Here is an 18,534-nt window from a genome sequence, read left to right as displayed (position 1 = left end):
TGTGAATTTCTAATGAAAAATAATCGTTATTACTAAGTTTATATGTATTAACACCGTTCTTACCGACATCCAAATCTGATGCCTCTATCAGTCCAAATTTGACTCCCGGTAAAGTATTTTCTGGAACATCAAGCGATTGCAGCTTCTCAGAGAAAACAGGTGCGTTGTCGTTTATATCTTTTATGTTTATCTCTAAGCGATAAAGCTTCAGGGGGACGTTGATCACCGCCTCTACATTGACAGTACATTTTGAAGCCCTACCACAAAGCTCCTCGCGGTCGATTCTTTCACTGACATAAAGAACACCCGTTTTTAAATTCACATCGAAATACTTCTTCTGTGATCCACTAACAATCTGAAACTTACGAGACTCTAAATCCTGTACATTGAGATTTAGATCTTTGGCAATATTTCCAACAGATGTCCCAATATTTACCTCCTCCGATACAGAGTACGAGAGCTGTCCAGACACCGCTTCCCAGCAATAATTCAGCAGCACGGCCACAGAATAAGCCCGCAAAATATCTGTTTTTGTTGGGAAATGCATGATTAAATCCACCGAAATCAGGCACACATTGTGTCCACCACCAACCGTCAGATATCCGCAAACAAAGGCAACCACAAGTCAGCCTGATAAATTTTTCGCCCTTTCTCTCTCGCTCTGCGCCTCTTTGTTACAAAGCCCAGAGAAAGATCATCCTCTGTTTCTGGGTGGAGTCTTATGCCTTTAGAAATTACATCTAGATGCCATGGTCTTCAGTGCCGCCATCTGGTAATGTAAAATAACTGCATTTAAGCTTTAGGAACAGCAACAATTAAATGACTACCCACCCGTCCAAGGCGATCAACTTCTCATTAATTATGAACATAACCCTGTTAACTTATATGTTATGGTGCATTTCAAAGGATTTTTTTTTTCCTTTTCCCATTCTGATTAATTCTCAGTTAACAAAGAAAAAAAATCACAAGTTTCCTCTTGGTGATACCCCGCCTAAAAGTACACGAGTTAGAATTGACAGACCTTATTGAAAATATTTCGACACCAGAAAGATACAGCAAGAACTTACTACTATTATGACATAAAATAAACACATTTTCCTAATTTCTAAAGTATGAGAGCGAAGGTGATTGAATAAGCGGTTGAATTGCCTTCCTAAATGTGATAAAAGAAACTTTACACCATTCTCCACTAAATAAAAAGATCTATCATGAATTGTATGCCAAGTTTCCAGGGAAAAACACTTGTCTTTGTCGACCGTGCCCCAATTAAGTCCCCTGATGCACCCTCCAAATGACCGGCAACACGCACCTTTCTGATTTCAGCACCACGGATAACGACAATAACGTTCTGTCGAAACTTGAAAGGCTCATGAACTTTGTTTATTTTGGCTTATTAACAACTGTACATTTCAACTCAACTCCAAACCGATAAAAAAAAAAAAAATCACATCTTTAAATAGTTTGTGAATTTACTACTAACATATTCCACTTAAAAACAAGAACAACAAAGAAACAAAACAGGGAGATTACCTAAGGTCTTAGGCATGAATTTATGCATTGCATTGTTTTTGCTAATTTCTTACCTTCTCTTTGCTAGGTAAAGTCTGAGTCCTAGTAAAAGTGTCTCCTCCGTTAATACTGATCAGTTCTGCATCTACAGGTGGAAACGAGGCGGGGAAAACCACTACGTCACTCTTGAGCGTGTCTGAGCTGAAACACACGTCATACTGCTGAGTAGCTTTAGAGTAAGACCAGCTCCCGTCAGGGTGGGTGGTGATCATGGGGGCGCTGTACCTGCTGAAAGTGCCGTCTGTCCTGTGGCATCTGACTGCTATTAAAGTGATGAGGCTGAGCAGAAAGATGACGGACACCGACACAATGGCGATCAGTAGATACAGGTTCAAATCCGAGAAGCTGTCCTCCTTTACAGGCACATGTCTGAACTGAGTCTGGATTTCAGCCGTGCTTTCAACTACCACCACATCAATAGACACAGTAGCTGACAGGGAGGGTTCTCCATTATCAGAGACCAAGACCACCAAGGGGTGAGTTTTGAGGTCATTGTCACTCATTCTCCTCTTAGTCCTGATCTCCCCGGTGCTGGTTCCGATCCTGAACAGGTTGTTTCCTTTGGGCTCAGACAGGTGATAAGAAAGCAGCGCATTGTATCCAGAGTCTGCGTCTACAGCCCTGATCTTTGCCACAAAGTATCCCGCTTCAGCAGAATAGGGGATGCTCTCACTGTTAACGGAGCCGTGCTCAGAATATGGCGCGAGAATCGTGGGACTGTTGTCATTTTCATCCAGGATTAAAACGTTGACAGTCACGTTGCTGCTGAGCGGAGGAACACCAGAGTCTGTGGCCTGAACTTTAAACTGGAATGTTTTTAACTCCTCGTAATTAAAAGACTGCAGGCTGATTATATCTCCTGACTCTGAGTTGATGTTAATCATTGTAGGAAACGGTAGTGAGTCACTGCTACTTTTTAAAAAAGAATAGCTCACTTGACCATTTTTATCGACATCAGCATCAGTTGCAGTCAGAGTTTTAATGACTGCTCCTACTGGACTGTTCTCTTTAACATAAATATTAAGTATCGGATCAGAGAAGCGAGGCGAGTTGTCATTGACATCAGAGACATGAACGCTAATTATGCTGGTGCTGGAGAGAGGAGGAGCTCCTTCATCAGTTGCTATTATAGTAACATTGTACTCGTCTGTAGTTTCTCTGTCAAGCGGACCATTAACTACTAAAGAGTAATAATTTCTGTAGTTTGTGTCCAATTTAAATGGAGTCTTACTTGCAATCACAGCTTTCACTGCCCCGTTATTCCCACTATCTTTATCCAAAACCGAGACAAGTGCAATGGCTGCACCTACTTCCGCGTCTTCTTTCACTGTATTTAGTAGTGACGTCACCGTGATCTCAGGAGCATTGTCATTTAGATCCAGCACTTCTACCAACACTTTACAATGAGCAGACATCGGAGGCTGGCCTTTGTCAGTGGCCTCAGCATGAATCTCAAATGCAGGATTTTCTTCGTAATCGATTTTACCTTTAACTGAAATCGCTCCCGTTTTAGAGTCTATTTGAAATACATTTAAAACATGATCCTGACCTTTACTTCTAAAAGAATATTCAGTTTCAGCATTTAATCCGTCATCTGCGTCTGTTGCATTTAAAAATATAATTGTTTTACCCATTGGAAGATTTTCATGAATCTGTGTTTTATACAAAGCGCTACTGAAAACCGGAGCGTTGTCATTAATGTCTAAGACATTTATAATGATTTGCAATGTTCCTGACTTGGGTGGGTTTCCGCTGTCGACAGCAGTCACGGTAAGATTAAGAGTAGGTTGTGTTTCTCGGTCTAGAGCTTTCTGTAGCACCAGCTCGGCAGACACACTATCCCTTCCTTTGTGGACCTCTAAAGAAAAGTAATCATTTGGACTCAACTTGTATGAGCTAACGTCATTCTTTCCAACGTCGAGATCCGATGCCCCTATAAATCCAAATTTCCCCCCTGGCACAGTACTTTCCGCAATATTAAGATACTGCAAATTCTCAGGAAAATGTGGCACATTATCATTAATATCGACTACATTTACATCTAAACGATAAAGCTTCAGTGGATTGTTGATCACGGCCTCTACGCTAACAGTACATATTGCAGCTTTTGCGCAAAGCTCCTCACGGTCAATTCTTTCACTGACATAGAGACTACCCGTTTTCAAATTTATATCGAAATAATTTCTCTTTGATCCGCTAACAATCTGAAACATACGTGTCCTCAAGTCATGCACGTTAAGATTTAGATCTTTAGCGAGATTTCCCACAGTAGTCCCCGGGTTTACCTCCTCTGATACAGAGTAAGAGAGCTGCCCAGTCACCACTTGCCAGCAGCAATCCAAAAGAACAACGACTACATAAATCCCAAAAGAACTGCGTATCCTCATTGTCGACATTTTCTATCCTGTGCGAGCACAGCATATGGACCGTAGTCTTCAAGGTGAAAATAGAGTGGAAGAATCCAGATTTCCGTGTATATAAGAAGTAAAGGACAAAGCGATGATCGCACAATGTATTCTCATACTGCCCCTCTTGTAACAAAGCCCTGCAAAGCATCATCGTCACCATCATCTAAATCTAGGAGGAGCTTCGAACAAACAAGAGCACTATGAAATGTGATGGTCTACAATGTCCCCATGTGGTTATTTAAAAATACTACATTATCACAAAACAATCTCATAAGTTTGTTTAAGCCTTCAAGATAAATGCATCAAGATGCCAATCTGGTAATGGCAAATAATGTCCAGCTCCCTCATATATTTATTTAAAGACAGATGTAGAATATATATAAACCAAAAGGAATTAAACCTTGCCCTATCTCCTTTTCACAAAACTGCAAACATGAGTAATACAATTGTCAAGGCGTATATCAGCTTAATGTGCTTTCTGTCTGTCCTTTGGGTAACCAGAGACAAAGAGCAATGCACATATCAGAAAGGTGACTTATAATTATTGCGGCCTCCAGATCACATCTATTATACCAGAATGCCTACACCAGCACCATGGACAGCTACATAAACGCACCACAATGCTGTCCAAATGATGGATATTATTAAATTAGCACAAGTAAACATTTTAAAGATGAAACATATAGATATATATATATGGAATCTAGTTTAAATCAGAAGATCAGAATCACCATGCTAAGATAAGAAAAATTGGTACCGTTTAATCTGCAATGACGAGGAATGACAATGTGCAAGTATTTTAAAATTTCATGGACTCACCTTTTCGTTGGTAGGTAAAGTCTGAGTCCCGGTAAAATTGTCTCCTTCGTTAATACTGATCAGTTCTGCATCTACAGGTGGAAACAGGGCGGGGAAAACTACTACGTCACTCTTGAGCGTGTCTGAGCTGAAACACACGTCATACTGCTGAGTAGCTTCAGAGTAAGACCAGCTCCCGTCAGGGTGGGTGGTGATCATGGGGGCGCTATACCTGCTGAAAGTGCCGTCTGTCCTGTGGCATTTGACTGCTATTAAAGTGATGAGGCTGAGCAGAAAGATGATGGACACCGACACAATGGCAATCAGCAGATACAGGTTCAAATCCGAGAAGCTGTCCTCCTTTACAGGCACATGTCTGAACTGAGTCTGGATTTCAGCCGTGCTTTCAACCACCACCACATCAATAGACATTGTAGCTGACAGGGAGGGTTCTCCGTTATCAGAGACCAAGATCACCAAGGGGTGAGTTTTGAGGTCATTGTCACTCATTCTCCTCTTAGTCCTGATCTCTCCGGTGCTGGTTCCGATCCTGAACAGGTTGTTTCCTTTGGGCTCAGACAGGTGATACGAAAGCAGCGCATTGTATCCAGAGTCTGCGTCTACAGCCCTGATCTTTGCCACAAAGTATCCTGCTTCAGCAGAATAGGGGATGCTCTCACTGTTAACGGAGCCGTGCTGAGAATATGGCGCGAGAATCGTGGGACTGTTGTCATTTTCATCCAGGATTAAAACGTTGACAGTGACGTTGCTGCTGAGCGGAGGAACACCAGAGTCTGTGGCCTGAACTTTAAACTGGAATGTTTTTAACTCCTCGTAATTAAAAGACTGCAGGCTGATTATATCTCCTGTCTCCGAGTTGATATTAATCATTGTAGATAACAGCAGCTGGTTATTGCCAATTTTTAACAATGAATAGCTGATTTGGCTATTTTGGTTTATGTCTGCATCAGTTGCAGTCACTCTTTTAATCACTGCTCCCACTGGGCTGTTCTCATTCACATAAACATTAATTACGGCCTCCGTGAACAAAGGTGCATTATCATTGACATCAGAAACGTGTATGGAAACTACACTTGTGCTGGTAAGTGGTGGAATCCCTTTGTCATTAGCGATTATATTGACATTGTAAATAGAGACTGTCTCCCTGTCCAGAGGTGCATCAACTAACAGCGAATAATAATTTTTGTAGTTAGTTTCGAGTTTGAATGGCGCTTTATTTTTAATTTGGATCTCCACATCACCGTTTTTTCCACCGTCTTTATCGAGGACAGATACAAGTGCAACTGCGGTGCCTACAGGAGCATCCTCTTTTACCTTCCTATGTAAGGACGTCACCGTGATCTCAGGAGCATTATCATTTAAGTCCACCACTTCTACCAGCACTTTACAGTGAGCGGACATCGGAGGATGCCCTTTATCACTGGCCACAACACGTACCTCAAAAGCCCTCCTCTCTTCAAAGTCTATTTTCCCTTTGACCTTAATGACACCTGTCTGAGGTTCAATTTCAAATATATCAAGTACGTGATCTTGGTCTTTGCTTCTCAGCGAATATACAATCTCACTGTTTAAACCCTCATCTGCATCAGTGGCGTTCACTGTGATTACATTTAACCCCAGGGGAATGTTTTCTGGAATTTTTGCTTTATACAAGGATTCACTAAAGATCGGAATATTATCATTATTGTCTAATACATTAATAACGAGCTGCGAGGTGCCGGATTTCGGTGGGGTCCCTCCATCTACAGCCGTCAGAGTCATAGTGATGACTGCCTGGTTTTCTCGGTCTAAGGCTTTCTCCAGCACCAACTCAGCAGACACACGGTCACCTGCTTTGTGCACGGCCAACGAAAAATTTTCATTTTGGCTTAATTTGTAAGTGCTTACCCCGTTTTTCCCCATATCCGCATCAGTTGCTTCCGATAATTCAAATTTCACTCCAGGCAATGTGCTCTCTGCAATATATAAATTTTGCAGTTTGGTTGTAAACAAAGGAGCATTGTCGTTTACATCTAAGATCTCTACATCAATACGATAAAGCTTCAATGGGTTATTTATTACGGCTTCTACACTTACTGGACATTTTAGTTCCTCCGAGCAGAGCTCCTCTCTGTCTATTCTATCACTTACATACAGAACACCAGTCTTTAGATTTACCTCGAAAAATTGTCTCTTTGATCCAGTAACGATTTGAAACATACGAGATTCCAACTCTTGTGAATTCAGGTTTAGATCCTTAGCGATATTCCCAACAGGGGTCCCCGGGTTTACCTCCTCTGAGATGGAATAGGAGAGCTGCCCAGCCACCGTCTGCCAGTAAACATCCAGTAGAAAAAGGCACAAATACATCCCAAAATAGCTCAATTTAAAGGGCGACATCTCTGTTCAGTATGAACAAAGCATAAATTTGAGCTCCAGTGGCATTCAGATATTTTGAAAATAATGGACGATCAGGGAGCTTTTTGACTGTAGTATTCTGTTTGTTCCACCGTCGTTTGAATCTTATAACAAAGACAGAAATTGTTCATATCGCTTGTAAACGGGAGGGGCCAAGTTCTATTAAAGAGTAGGGCTGTAACTAATGGATCAACAGCGAGGCCACGTGGTGAAAAGAGCGCAATGCAGAGGCCAGTGAAAACAGTTGCTTCTCCTGCAGCCATCAGGTCACACCAAAAGTATCTGAAAAGCTTAACTGACATCAGAACTCGGAACAACTCTTCTCTGCACCATGGACAACACCCGAATGAGTGTCCTTGTATAAAGTGATAGTATCAAATATATCACATCCCACTTTGCTCTACCTTTTTTCACTAAACCTCTTTGTTCCATTCAATTTAAGAGTTATTTGTAGATTCTATTAACTACTAATGTGAGCTTTAATAAATGGATAAAAAGTTGGAGGCTGCCTGATATTTTTTAGCATTCAGCCATGCATATAAAGCAATGTGTGAATTTCACCACAAGTTTTATGTCTACAAATTTGTATGTATTTTTTTCCTAAGAGTGCGTAAAAACAAACAAACAAGCAAGCAAACAAACAAAAACAGTAAAAAAAATCCCTCCCCAAGCCATAAAAAATAGTACAGTTTCTTCTTCTGCACCCAAATCAATGGCTTCTTTATTTATCTTTTACTAAATTTTTCTCTTTCAGCCTTTTGGGCAATAAATATATTTAATTGTACCTAGTTATTCTTCTGCACATATGAGCACAGGAAGGGGTGTCTGCGTCTCGTGTTGTATTTTTGTTGCATTTTACTGTTACTCCGCATTTTCACAGAGACAGTAGTCATGAGCTTATGAAAGTTCCGTTGTTTGTAATCCCATGATTAAGCCCTAGATTCAGAAACTCCTGCCCTATTTCCATTCCTCAGAAAACATGATTTGATTTGAAAATATTATCCCACAACTACAATCATCTGTCAGCCCCCATAGACAATATTAATAATAATAATGGCTCACATAGGATGATCTGTGTGCTCATTTTCCTAATGCATGTAATAGAAAACAGTAGGTAGAATATAGAAGAGAGAGTATAGTGCTCTTGCGGTTTATTAACATACACAAGCAAATGCATACATATCCACCATCGGAATTATACAACCCGTGATGAAATTCTATTATTCATGGTTTATTTTAGGGCCAGACTACACTACTCTGACCTTACAGGACTTCAGTCTGGGTTATCATTCTCCTAAAGTCACCATGAAACACATATGAATGTTGCATAAATGTCACACTTTGTATTCTTTGTGGCCCAGTGGGAGGATGAACCATTTTTTTTCTTATGCTAAACAAACAATACATTTTTAAAAGAAACAAATCCATGGTTTCTGTAATTATAGAAAACCTAGTTCCACATAGATGAAACACAGTATAGGAGCCAGCAGCTCTGAATACACCCCGGAATTAGTGGTGGGTTACTGAGCATATCCATAAGGCCATCCACACCTCGTCATCCGGTGATAGAGTTACTTTGGGAAACATGCAGAATGTTTAGTTAATCAAAACATAGTTGTCTAAACACTAATGCAAAATTAACAATTGATTTTTTAACACTTTATACACCTAGACAGGTAAATGCACGTGCAGTAAAGTAAAGCAAAGTACAATTTTATTTATATAGCACCTTTCAAGATAAAAATCACGAAGTGCTTCACAGAAGCAGAAACGGACATACAACCTCAAACAAACAAAATCAACCAAAAGCAAGTTTAAACAGATAAGTTTTTAACTGCTTTTTAAAAGAAATGACTGGGTCCACAGATCTCAAACTCAAAGGGAGTGAGTGCCAGAGTCTGGGAGCCACTGATACAAACACTCTGTCACCTTTTGTTTTTAACCTTGTATGCTGGACAACCAACAAGCCCTAGTCACAAGACCTTGGGGACCTGGTGGGGCGATAAGGAAGAAGAAGATCACTGATGTAAGTTGGAGCTACACTGTGCAGGTCCCTATAGGTCATGATTATAATCTTTAAATGGACCCTGAACTTGACAGGGAGCCAGTGCAGTTGAATCAGCAGGGGAGTGGCATGGGAGTATTTGGGATACTTCGTCAGAAGCCGAGGAGCAGCATTTTGAACACCTTGCAGTGATTCCAGGGAGGCATTACTTAAGCAAGTAAACAAGGAATTACAATAATCTAAGCGAGATGAAACAAAAGCATGAATAATCATTTCCAATTCAGAGCGTGACACAATGGGATTAAGCTTAGCAATATTTCTTAAATGGTAAAAACAAGAGCGAACAAAAGATTTAACGTGTGTGTGCAGCGTCAGAGCTGGGTCAAATGTAACACCAAGGTTCCTAATGGAGGGTTTAATATAAGAAGCAAGAGGGCCTAGATTTTTAACCACGAGGGGAACAAATTTCTCAGGAGCAAAGACAATGACTTCATTTTTATCAGCATTTAGTTGAAGATAATTATCAGCCATCCAATCTCTGATGGAATCTAAGCAGGACTGCAAGATTTAAAGCTTAGAAACGTCAGGTGGCCTAAAAGAGATATATAGCTGAATATCATCTGCCTAACAATGATACGAAATATCCATAAAAGAGGTAAGAAGTTGAAGAAGAGGGACTAAATACAACAGAAACAGTAACGGTCCCAAGACAGAATGCTGTGGCACCCCTGAGGCGAGAGAGGTGATGGAGGATGTGCTGATTTGTTTTTAAAACCGATGCATGCATGCATTGATAAAAGTCACTCTTCCTCTGGGTATAATAATTGAAACTTCTGAATAATTAATAGTGATTAAACTGTTGTATAAAAAAAATCATAGTATTTGCTTCCTAAAATATGAGAGCTGTTAAAAATAAGTCTAGTGGTTAAGTACACATGTACTTAACCTTCTTCTCTGTCTGTTGTTTGCCCATAACATGATAATGTTAGAGGTGAAACTAGAATCACCACTGGCAGTGTGATGAAAGGGTCAGATAAAGCAGTGAGAGGTAGGTGAAGGGAGGGGGTTGCAGGGGCGGAAGCAGTCAGCAGCACTGTTTTAGGCGTGTTCACTGCATTATTAAAGGGATACTACCACATACAGTACAGCCACCACATTAGCTTCTATATTGCCTGCATCTAAGCATCTCACACCTTCACATAGCCATCGGTTTTGTGTGCGTGTTCATGAGTAAGTGTGTGTATGTCCTAAGGATGTATACTGTACTGTTGATCTGTGTGCGTGAGTAGATAGGGGAAGGGTGTGATCTAAAAATGCTTCAAGGCGAGTCCTACCCCCACTTTTCCTCTCTCCCTCTGCACAGCTCTCGTCTCCATAGCAACGCCATCTTGGGCACAGGCATGAATGCATATGCACACACACACACACACACACACACACACACACACACACACACACACACACACACACACACACACACACACAAACTCACTCAAGCACACACGAACCATACCTCACCAGACTGTGCAGGGTTGCAGTTGTACATTGGTAATGTAGCACTGCAGCAGCACATTTACTGTCACAGCACTTTTACAGCAGTGTCTGATTCTCTTTCCACCCCCCACAAACCCTCAGAGAGCCTGACCTTTGCATTCAGCCATGCACATCCTACCTTCTTGGTGCCAGGCCTCTGGAGACCTCAAACACACAAACATAGTCCCTTCTGCCATTTGCACATTACACCCTTTTCATATGATGAGATACTGATGTCATAGTGGGGTTTTTATGTGGCATATATCTCATCATGACACAAGAGGGCAACCTACTCCTTGTGTATAAGTCATTAGTACTTCTAGTACTACTATATTATGCTTTTCACTTTTCAAATCCATTTCACTTTGTGCACTTTATGCACTGGACCCATTTAATATGCAGTGTTTGCTTATTCTCAGAAAAGCAGGTGTGATATGAGTTATCCAGCACTTGACTATTGCAATAGTGTAACATAATGCAATAATGGAAAAATTACTTTTCAATTATCTTATATCCATTTTAGCTCTGACATATTCAGATGTAAATTTACTATATAGACTAATATCCACTTACTAGACACCTGTGCATACAATTATGTGCATATGGGCATAACTGTAATAATATCTATGTACTGGAAAGCTGGGCATGCAATCAGCTGTTTATCTACTTACACAATGTGTGAAATAATCTATTTCAAATATAATAAAGCGAGGAAGGATGCAAGAAAAGATGAATCACTCCTAGTTTTAAAACCAACTACCACTTAATCATTTATTTCCAAATCTGCGTCTGCCTTCACTGGTTTCTGGACTAAGTAGGACAGGGGCGGGTCCGTGGAAACATGAGCCGCAACAAGATCAAAACCGGGACACAGCAATATGGAGCATGCCCAAACATACGCATGCACACAGCCCTGAGAGGCACACCAACACAATAGAACACAGTGTTCACTCATTTGGAAAACAATGGCACAATGCCCAAATATCACATAATTAGTTACTCTACTGTAAAACAACAGACAGGAGCAACATCCTTCCACTGCTACAGTGTGATTATTTCTGTCTGTGTCATGATTTGTCACAGACTAGCTGGGGAATTAATACAGTATAGTGACCTATCAACTAAGTAAATATTAAACATAACCATAATCAGAATCATCATACTTTATTAATCCCTAAGGATTAGGGATCCCATATACTATTTAGTATTTAGAAAACATTTTCCATATAGTGTATTTTTCTTTAAAATGTAAAAAAACTTCACTCTTCATTTTATGTTTTAATGTATTCAACAATGCATTTACACTAGCAATGTTTTCATTTAGTGTAAGAACCTCCGTAAGTTTGATCAGTTAGGAAATGATCACTAACGTGCAGAGCAGGGCTGATCAAAGATGATGTGTTATTGAATATGTGACACTGTATCTAGTTAGTAACAAGCATCTGCACAGCATGAATGGCAACATTGCAGTTTGGAGTTCAAATACATGAAGGGCTGATCAGACTCTGTGTGTTTTATGTGGTTTGTGTGAGAGAGGTGTGAGAGTGAGAAATATAAAAGGTATGAGAGACAGCATGAATTCCATTCACATATAGTTCAGCATTGTGACTCTGATTTTAAAATGTGTAATTCAGTAACTGGTTGTGCAAGCAGAAAAACAGCCATGGATTAATTTGCAAAAACAGAGCATCAATCAAAGCTGTCAATATACAGGAGCTTCAACAGGCTTTGGTAACAGCAAAGGTAGCACAGAAATCTGATTGGTCACTGTGGCTGAAATGGACACTCTGATTGGCTCAGTATTGTGCCTAGCGACAAAGGCAGTGCTATAGAAAGCACCCAGAATTGATTCACTATCTCCCTTCTGGTACCCATGGTGACGCAGATGCAGCCCCTGTCTATGCCCCACCCTGCCTCCCCCTCTACCTCCACCACACCCTTCTTTATGAGCCGTCAGTACATAAGCCAAGGACAAGGCATTTAAACACAACCATATAAACTAAAAAAAAAAAAAAAATGATACATTAAATTCAACCATGGAGTGTAACATAGAGCACAGACAGCATCTGGTACAGTCTGTCTCTGTCATCTCCTCCTCTTTTCTTTTTTTCTCCCTCACTCACACACTGAAATAACTTGACTCAAACAATTCTCAGTGGGATTAAGAATAAATCTGGCTTCATATGCATGGATAACCTAGATTTGTCAATCAAACAGTTCACTGGGGAATAGGTCAGTGTACTGTTTTTGTGTATGGCTGGAAAATGGGGACAGACCTGCTATCTGCAGATCAATACTGCATGAGAAACTCAGTAAAAATACTATTCAATATACTACCACATGCAGTGGTATGTGCAGTGGTAACACGTTAAATCATTGAATGCATTGATATTTACACAGGCTGGTAGTTTCCACTTGTTGCCACAAGGGGGAGCCTTTTAAAAAAATCACTCTCTTTGTTCTCCTTTGCAGTTTCCATATCCACAGACAGACAGACTGATATCAGAGGCAGGGAAAGCTATAAAGCCTTAAATTAGATTAGCACCCTCACACACTTCAAAAATTGTATCACTGCTAAAGATACACTAGCAGGCTGTGTGTCTACTACACATTTCCTCTGCCTGCGGAAATTAAAATGTCAACTCTCCCAGATGGGAAAGAAGATGCTGATGTCAGCTACTGAGTCTAACAATACCTGCACAATCTCATCCAGCCTGATACATATCAAAACAAAGAAAAGGAAGAGGAAAACAGAGAAATGCTTCTATCATTTACAAATTAAAACAAGTAAAGATTATGCAGAATATATGGCAAGCATTGGACATTTCTACTGTACACAATTTACACACAAAGAGCTGCAAGGCATAATTTATCCATACTTAAGTGTCTCATATATATTTTACATGCACATTACACCTGCACACCATTTCAGCTTTGTGTAATGTCTATTTTTACTTTCTTAATAGCCATCCAGCATGGAACATGCATCATTCAGTGGTGCATTCGAAGTGCAGAGCTTCGGTGCAAGGGCATAAAAAAAATGAATTATAGAGGAGAGCGCTGGCCTGCAGAGAATCTGACACTGAGAAATGAGTGAGATGGTTCTGTGAGGTTGCTCCACTTTCCACAGAAATGAAGATAACTATGTATAAAATAATAACTTGCCTAGAAATCGTTTAAGCATGGGCTCCTATGCTTCCGTTTACCGAGAATAGCAAACACCAATTTCCACTCTCATTAACATCAAAACTTAAACATCTACTTGTGAAGCAGCAAAATAATGTTCCTTCTTAAGGTGTGATGATAGGGATATAAATTATATGCTCTAAGTGTCACATATTGTTTGAGTGTTCATGTTAGTTTGCATGCATGTGTGTTTTTGGCTGAGGAGTTTGTTGAACAGTGAGGGAAGAAAAACCTATTGCCACTTGCTAGTTTAATGTTTACCCACATGTTTTCTGTCTAAGACTCACTGATACATGATTGCTGAAATAAGTGCCACCTTCATTATTGTTATGGCATTCTGCTTTAGTGTTACTCAATTCAGTTGCCTTTTTGAAGCTGTGTTTTTAATATGTCGGGCCCTTTTTATTCAATTAAATATCAGAAACATACCTCTGTATTGTTCAGTACAATCCAACAGCAACACAAACTACAGCTTCTTACAGACTATAAAGTTGAATTCACAGTCCTCTCACACCATATGTTTAGCATACAATACATGCAGCTTAAAAAAGTAATTTAATGGGACAGATCTTTTTAAGTGGGTATGAGAATGCAAAGTCTAAAGTCAAGGACAAAGCAAATACATACCAAATTAAAGAAAACAACATGGTGGCAGCACGGTGGCACGGTGATTAGCACTGTTGCCTCACAGCAAGAAGGTCTGAGTTTTATTCCACCACCTGGCCGGGGCCTTTCTATGTGGAGTTTGCCTGTTCTTCCTGTGTTTGTGTGGGTTCTCTCTGGGTACTCCGGCTTCCTCCCACAGTCCAAAGACATGCAGTTAGTGAGGTTAGGTTAGATGGGGATGTCAGCTACTGACAGCTAGAATTACATAACTGGTAATTCTAAATTGCCGATAGGTGTGAATGTGAGTGGGAATGGTTGTCTGTCTCTATGTGTTAGCCCTGTGACAGACTGGTGACCTGTCCAGGGTGTACCCTGCCTCTCGCCCTATGGTAGTTGGTAGGGCGTTCCAGCCCCCCACAGCCCTGACAAGGATAAGCGGAAGAGAATGGATGCATGAATGGGATAATAATAATAATAATAATAATAACGATAATAATAATGATGATAATAATAATAATAATAATAGTAATACTAATAATAATAATAATGATAATAATGCTGTCTAGCCATTAGCCTGAAGTTTAAAGCTGAGTGAAATCCTAGGTTACTTTATGCGCTGCTGTCTTTCACAGCTGCTCTTCATGGCATCGTTAAGATGATTCCACCTAATCATATTGGAGGAGCAACATAGTAGAATTATCACTTTACATACTTTACAGAAGCCCTAATCCAACACAAATGGGGATAGTGACAGTTATAGCAGATGAAAAACTCCTTGGATAGGAATTCTCTTTTGAAAACACCTGAAGGAACAGCAGCAATATTTTGGCACTTTTAAACATTTGGCATAACAAACTGCCAAATGTACAGCTTTTTATATAATGCATGGAGATCTAACATGATGCTTTCACAAAGGTCATGCGTTGCAGGTTTACACTGGATTGTTTCTATTATACTGCTTCCAAAGTACTGACTATTTTCATGCCATTTCACACGTTCTATCTATTTCTATCATTATTCTATAAGAAGCATTATCACTATAATTCATTACTTTAGTTCTCTGCTAGAGAACAAAACAAAGTGACAAACATCAGGCAGTAAAGGGCTTAGGGAGCAATTACACTCCAGCCTTATTATGAGCACCTCATTTATAGCAGTCTGTTAACAAGCAGAATAAACATCTTGTTATTTTGGTATCATTTTTTTAGCACATTTTTTGTTTCTGCACAACTTTGCTCCCCTCATTCCCATTAAGCAGATTCTCACTTCATTATCTTTAATGTGATGGATAGATTATCTGGCCCAGTATCTACTGTGAGTTTTGGTCTGCATGAAAGACTGAGTTCATCTGTTTGCTAAATCCCTTGCTACCTGATCTTACTATCTACTATAAAATCAAGCCTTAACATAATTTGACACACTATAAGCAATGAAGCAGAGCTACACAGAGTGACACTCTTGTTGAAACTAATGGTACATCTCAATTATGTGGTACTGCAATTAAAGTATAATATAAATAAGAAATTAATTGCACTAGCCATTGTACAGCTGCTGTTGTTCAGTGTGTGGGATTAATGTTTAAAAGGCCCTTAGGCTCATAGTCTCTGAATGAGTGACATGCTTTTGTGACTAAAACCAAAATAATGAGAAATGCAATGTCTGACTGAACACAACACTTATACCTATCATTTTGATAATAGCAACAAGCATGAAAAAACATGAAACAAATATAATTAATAAATTCTGATAGCCATTTCCCCCAAATAAGGGATAGCTGTAGGTTTATGAACCACAAAATAATAAATGAAACACATTATTGTTAAATGTATTGTTTTCTGAAAACAGGAACAATAGTAATTGTGAACAGCATAATGATTATTTATGCAGATCATGAACAAACTTAAGAAATAATGCTGTGACCAAAATATTCCCTAACATTAACCAAAATACCCATCCTTACCTTAAATCTAACAAAATTGAATAGCAATGTGCCAGAGGTCACTTTTTGTAGTGATTTGTATAACTGCAGAGAGAGAAACAAACTTGGGTTATTTAATTTTCTTATCTTTCGTTATATATTATGTTTAACAAGCAGGATATTTCACTTGGAAAACATGCTACTTCAATTCCACAGCAAATAGCCACATAAAAATAGCAACTCCAAATTCTAACAACATTGTTAATGTAATCCCATCTTTCATCCTCCTGTATAAAAAGTATTTAACTTAAGTCAACAGCAACAAGCTGAAAAATTGTTACTTTGGATTCATATGAAGGGGAAAATTATTATTATTTTTCCTCTAGGACCTGGCTTTGAAAAGCAACACCAGACTTGGCTATGCTTCACGTGTCCCTACTAAAGCCATAACGAAGAGAGAGAAAAAGGTTTTCTAACAAACTCAGCTCATAGCTCCAGTTTATAGAGAAAGAGGAGGTAGAGTTGAGAAAAGAGGCCACCAATGTTTTCAGAGGCAAGGAAGGATTGTATAGCTTCAACTAAGCTTTGTAATAGCAGTTAGCAACCAAGTCAAACCAAAAAGAACACCAGGCTGAGCAAAAAAAAGAGAACTGGGGGATAACAAAAGAAAGAGTAAACAAGCTTACAAAATGTGTCAGCCATTTTCTGTGAGCCTGCAGTTGCACAAAGCGACAGGAGAGGGCATAAGAAAGAATATCAGCAAAAAGAAATCAGAATGCGTAGGAGGAGGAGAAGAGATTCTTTGTTTAAGAAATGAAATGAAGAGATATGAAGACAAATACACTGATTTAAGAATTGAGTTAGAAATGGCAAGGAACTGAGGGAGAGATGAAGATAAGAAGGAAAGCATATGAGGCTGAGAAAAATGGGGTAGTAATGAAGAGAACAAAGAGGGGGTGGGGGTGTGGGGGGGCAGTTAGTGGGAGGAGAGTGTGTGGTATGAGCCACAGCATCATCACGGATCTTCCACACCCGTGTCTTATTGTTTTATTCATACACTACTAGATTGGATGGCGGGAAACACAGAGAAAACACAGAGAAAGGTCTAGGAATGAACAGACATGTAAACACAAAAACACAGCCTGCTGTGTGTGTGTATGCCTGTCTGTGTGACTACAGGGAATGACATAGCCTATCATCTTTCTTTGTTAAAATAATACTAGCACCAACCCTAAATGCCCACATTCCTGATTCATTTTTTATCACAGATGGTTCCTCCTGAAATAAACCCAGCAGACCTACTTCGCAAAATGAAAAGCTACATGTGGGATGAGATGACTCACGTCCTGAACAGAAAAACTCACTGCATCACACACTAAGAAAAATGACCTGGAGGAGCTGAATGTCCATTTTAAAAACACAGCGAATACAAGGAGACTTTTTTACACTGTAGCTTTAATCACTGTTAAAATGGGCTTTCTTACTGTGTCTGCATGACCATATCAGTCATATGATCATAAATAAACACACACACACACACAAAAAAAAGTTTTAATAATATAACTAATAAGACCTATTTTAATGGGATAATGTGTGGTTTGTGTTGTATTAAACAATGTAGAACTTTTATTTAAGACAAATTAGATTGAGAACATTAAGAGTGAAAGAGGGGTGTGACATGCAATACAGAGCATTGCCAGATCTACATTGCAGGGAAAAAAAGTGTTGCGTTTTGGTTGCATTGAATAAAACATTTGCACATTGAAAGCTGGGCTGGAACATTCAGAAAGATAAGAATAAACAAGGCACTGACTTTACTCAAGATGTTTAGTAGGGGAACTAGGCAGGCCAAATAGCCACACGGGGGAAGAGGAACCCTGCAGCTACAGACTCAATCCCTCTAATGGCCAAGATTTGATTCCATCCATGTGTGGCAACAAATACGGTATTAATTAGACAAGTATATGTCATTTGTGACCGTATACCTCATTTACCCCATTTACCCCACAGTGAGCAGTGCAAGGATAAGAAGGCAATCCTCTTAGCAAGGCTATACCCAGCATCTAAACAACAGACTCTGAATTTCCCTCACT

At 39.6% G+C, this 18,534-nt stretch overlaps 2 protein-coding genes across 3 annotated transcripts in view; both read right to left on the bottom strand.

Moving 5' to 3' along the window:
• The window catches only part of LOC116336023 (protocadherin alpha-C2-like), a 188,698-nt gene that overhangs the window by 96,599 nt on the left and 73,565 nt on the right, over nt 1-18,534 (bottom strand). The window contains exon 1 of one of the 2 annotated variants that reach the window (XM_039618129.1): nt 4,797-7,233. The exons of the other annotated variant lie outside the window; for it this stretch is intronic. Coding sequence (XP_039474063.1) covers nt 4,797-7,175 — 2,379 coding nt within the window. The 5' untranslated portion in view covers nt 7,176-7,233. Of the gene's footprint in view, nt 1-4,796; nt 7,234-18,534 lie in introns of those variants that run through there. 2 annotated transcript variants of the gene reach the window in all.
• On the bottom strand, nt 1,482-2,453 carry LOC120443570 (protocadherin alpha-3-like). The gene has a single exon (XM_039622452.1). The coding sequence runs from the start codon at nt 2,451-2,453 to the stop codon at nt 1,572-1,574; it is 882 nt and encodes a 293-aa protein (XP_039478386.1). The 3' UTR covers nt 1,482-1,571.

This window comes from Oreochromis aureus, linkage group 2 (genome assembly GCF_013358895.1).
Source record: "Oreochromis aureus strain Israel breed Guangdong linkage group 2, ZZ_aureus, whole genome shotgun sequence".
In the NCBI taxonomy this organism is placed as follows: Eukaryota; Metazoa; Chordata; class Actinopteri; order Cichliformes; family Cichlidae; genus Oreochromis; species Oreochromis aureus.
This window is presented reverse-complemented; position numbering and strand designations above follow the sequence as displayed.